The sequence below is a fragment of the Bufo bufo genome, chromosome 1, assembly GCF_905171765.1.
Source record: "Bufo bufo chromosome 1, aBufBuf1.1, whole genome shotgun sequence".
NCBI classification, from domain to species: domain Eukaryota; kingdom Metazoa; phylum Chordata; class Amphibia; order Anura; family Bufonidae; genus Bufo; species Bufo bufo.
In genome coordinates, this window is record NC_053389.1 from 833,451,552 (window position 1) to 833,455,232 (window position 3,681).

The window sequence follows — 3,681 nt, forward strand, 5'->3', positions numbered from 1 at the left end:
ATCAGAGCCCATCATGCACCACGTCACGGTCACTCAGCATGGCAAGGGGTCCTACCACTACGCTAACTATGGTGTGAACATGGTCTGAAGGTGATGTAATCCAGCTCACAGCCAAGCTTTCACATAACCGCCTAGCAGGACAACTAGTGCAATGTGAACAAAGCCAGACTGTAAGCCACACCCATATCAGACCATGTGATGGAGGCTACCAGGTGCAAAAGAGTGTTTGAATTCCAGGTAAAGGCACATACACTACATATAAAAAAAGACAAAAACACAGAAATATAGTGGCAATTCTGATATTTTCCTGACAGGAATATATTGGTAAAAGTCTCAGCTTTTAATATCTGCATTTATGACTAGCCAGTATAGTCAGTGGCATATCCGTTTGGTGCATTTTTTCTGTGATTCAAGTGATGTATACAACTAATTCTGAGATTTTTTTTTATTGATTATATTTTCATCCGCACAATGCTCCGTTTTGTGTAGGATGCCTTTGTGGTGCATGTGGACCGCGCGACATCCTCCACCGTATGCATTTTTTGCTGGGGATAGTCGTTTGCTGCGGTCCACATGCGGTGGGGCTGCTCCCCCAATGAAAAACACGCTACAGTGTTAGGGGTTGAGCAGCTCCTCCAGAATTGCCACTATATTTCTGTGTTTTTGTATACATCACTTGGCCTAAAATAATTTGAGAGAATGCCACGGCACTAGCCTTTTTGAATAGCTGATGGGTGGGGGTCCTAAGTGTTAATTAGGAGAAAAATCTGTTGATGGGCTGGCTCAAGTCATTTGAACACCAGTTTTCTAAAACCCTGCTGTTGAAGACTTTGATTGACCTGGTCATATTCCTAAGTTGCCCCTGCACTCTTGGCTCCAGAAACCTAAATTGCATATTAAAACAAACAGATTTGTCTCCTAAATGGCACAACAAAGAAGAAGAATGATTAGCACAGCTTATCTACTCCACCTCTCTGCACAATGACCTCTACACAGATCACAGAGCATGTTTAAAAAACACACTCATAGAAGTCAATGAGGTCCTTTTTCAAACCATTGTGTCTATAGACCATGGGGCTGCTTTAAGGCAATTATTTTATTGCCTTGCAAATGCTGTTAAGAACAGCTCAGGCAAAAAGGCCGCCCCCATAATCATGTTCAGAAACAGAATAAAGAAATCTGCAATCAGAAAAAAAGAGATATGAAAAATAAGGAGATGTGTCACTATCTGGTTTTAACTGGCAGAAAACATTTTTGCTGACACATCTCCTCTAAGGAGATATCTAAGCTGTTAAATTTCGCCTTCCTGAAGCTTTAGTATATTTTGGGCATTATTTCCCTGTTCCTCCAACAGGAACCTTTGTCAATCCGTCAGGCCTATTGGTTAATATTAGGTCTAAAAGCACCTTTCCTCTAGTCGGTAGAACAAGAATATTGTAACTAAAAGTACATTTTTACTATAAACATAAATGAGGAAATTTATCAAAACCCATCTAAAGAAAAATGGGCTTACTTGCTAGGATCAACTTTTCATTTCTCAGTGCACCTTTGGAAAATGGACAGTAGAATCTGATTGGTTGCTGTGGGCAACTAAGCCAGTGTTTTTTTTAGAACAGTTTTGATAAATTCCCCCCAAAATCCTCAAATATGTTTTCTTGTTTTTTCTATCTTTTCCAACCAAAGTTTCAGATAATTCATCCCAGAAGACTGAATCTCTTTGTTTCTTAGACTGTATATAACGGGGTTTAGAAACGGAGTCAGTACAATGTAGAGAAGGGAAATAAACTTGTTAGCAGTCAATGAATGTCCTCTGTAAGGGAACATGTAGATTATAAGGATGGAGCCATAATAGGTAAATACAACCCCCAAGTGAGAGCTGCAAGTGGAGAAAGTCTTTTGTCGGCCTGAGGTGGAGGAAATTCCAAAAATAGTGATAAAAATAGAAACGTATGATATGATTATTAATATAAAAGGTATCAAAATTAATGGAACAACTAGAACAAGCACATCAATACTTAGTGCTGTTGTGTCTGAGCAAGAAAGTTCTAAAAAAGGGGCAAAGTCACAGAAGAAATGGTTAATAACATTCGGCCCACAGAAAACTAAGTTGCATAAAAAGACAAGTGTGATAATCAGTAACATGAAGCTGAGCCCCCAGGATGACATGAGCAGGATGTATCTTAGCTTAATGCTCATCACTGAGATATAATGAAGAGGTCTACAGATGGCCAAGTACCGGTCATAGGACATGGCTGTGAGTAAAAAACACTGTGCACAGACCGCTCCCCCATAAAGGTAAAACTGGGCTAAACACCCAGAATAAGGAACTGTGCTCCCTTCCTTTATGATAACATCCAGCATCTTAGGAGCAATAGTTGTTACAAGAACGATGTCTGACAGAGCCAAGTGTCCAAGGAAGAAATACATTGGAGAATGGAGACGTTGGCTTGTGGACACCAGTAAAATTATCAAGACGTTTTCACATATAGTCATGGAATACATGAGGAGAATGATGGAGAAGAAAGGCAACTTGTAATCATTCAGAGCCGGGAATCCCAGTATAAGAAACTCAGTGACCGTGGTGGAGTTGACTTCATGAACCTTCATCTCTAAATGTTTTATGAAGGTAGCTTGTAGAGCATAAAGTTGAGGACACATTTATGAAACTGACTGATGAATAACAGGTTTTAGTTGCTTTATTTTCACCAATAGTATTTGGTTTGTAACATAGTCTCTTCATTTATTGTCATGTAGTCATGTAATGTCCATCCTGTTTCTCATTACACAAGTTTCCATGTTATCAGACTTGTATATCAGCATATCAAGATAAAATACAGAACATATTTTCTGGTATAAAGCGTACACTGGCTTCTTCTGAAAACAGAAACGGCTTAGGAAATTGTATCCTGTTTATAACTAAAGCTGAAACCTCCCAGGAACGGACAATTAATGTTAAAAGCACAATGGATTCTTGGAACATTGACTCTCAAGGGATTTGAAATTAAGGAGGGAAAAATAATGTGCCTCATGGCTGATATTAATGATTATTAGGAAGGCCACGAGCTCAGTCTAAATATTCAGAAGTTTTTTTTGTTTTTTTTTAACAGCATCAGCAAATTGTAATGTTTAAATATTTATTAAAATACATAGTACTGTTGAAAAAAATCAAAAGTCCATCAAGTTCAAACAAGGGATGGTTGGGGTGGGACATCTACATCTTTACATACGGTTTAATGTTATTTACAGTACTTCTAGTAAACAATTTAAGCCTTTAAAAAAGGGAAAAAAAAGAAAAAAAGGTCCACTGTGCCTGCCAGCCTCTACATAACTTTGTCATATCCACCGCCGATTCTTAATGTAAGAGAGCTTCCTTGCTGTTTTACATTTAGACCATTTTCTACGCCTAAACTTCTCACAGAAAATGATAAATTAGATGGGCCTACTGGCCCTTCCCCACCCACGCCCCCTTTTTTAGACCTGGCGTGAGCGGGAAAGAAGTCTCAGATTCTGCCACAACATGGCGTGCAACAGAATTTGCCCCAGGTATAGGCCTCAAAAGTTTGTAAATGACCCCTTTAATTTTTCCCACATAATTTAGATCCTCCAGGCCCCCATCAGTTTAATTGCTTTTCTTTGTACATTTTTGAGCTCCGGGGCATCATTTCTATGGACTGGTGCCCA

The 3,681-nt window shown here is 39.1% G+C and overlaps 1 protein-coding gene across 1 annotated transcript; it reads right to left on the reverse strand.

Annotated features, from left to right (window-relative positions):
• Positions 1–1,641: 1,641 nt before the first annotated feature.
• Positions 1,642–2,607, reverse strand: LOC120990376 (olfactory receptor 6F1-like). The gene has a single exon (XM_040419148.1). It carries the CDS (start codon positions 2,605–2,607, stop codon positions 1,642–1,644), a length of 966 nt encoding a protein of 321 aa, XP_040275082.1.
• Between the last annotated feature and the right edge of the window lie 1,074 nt (positions 2,608–3,681).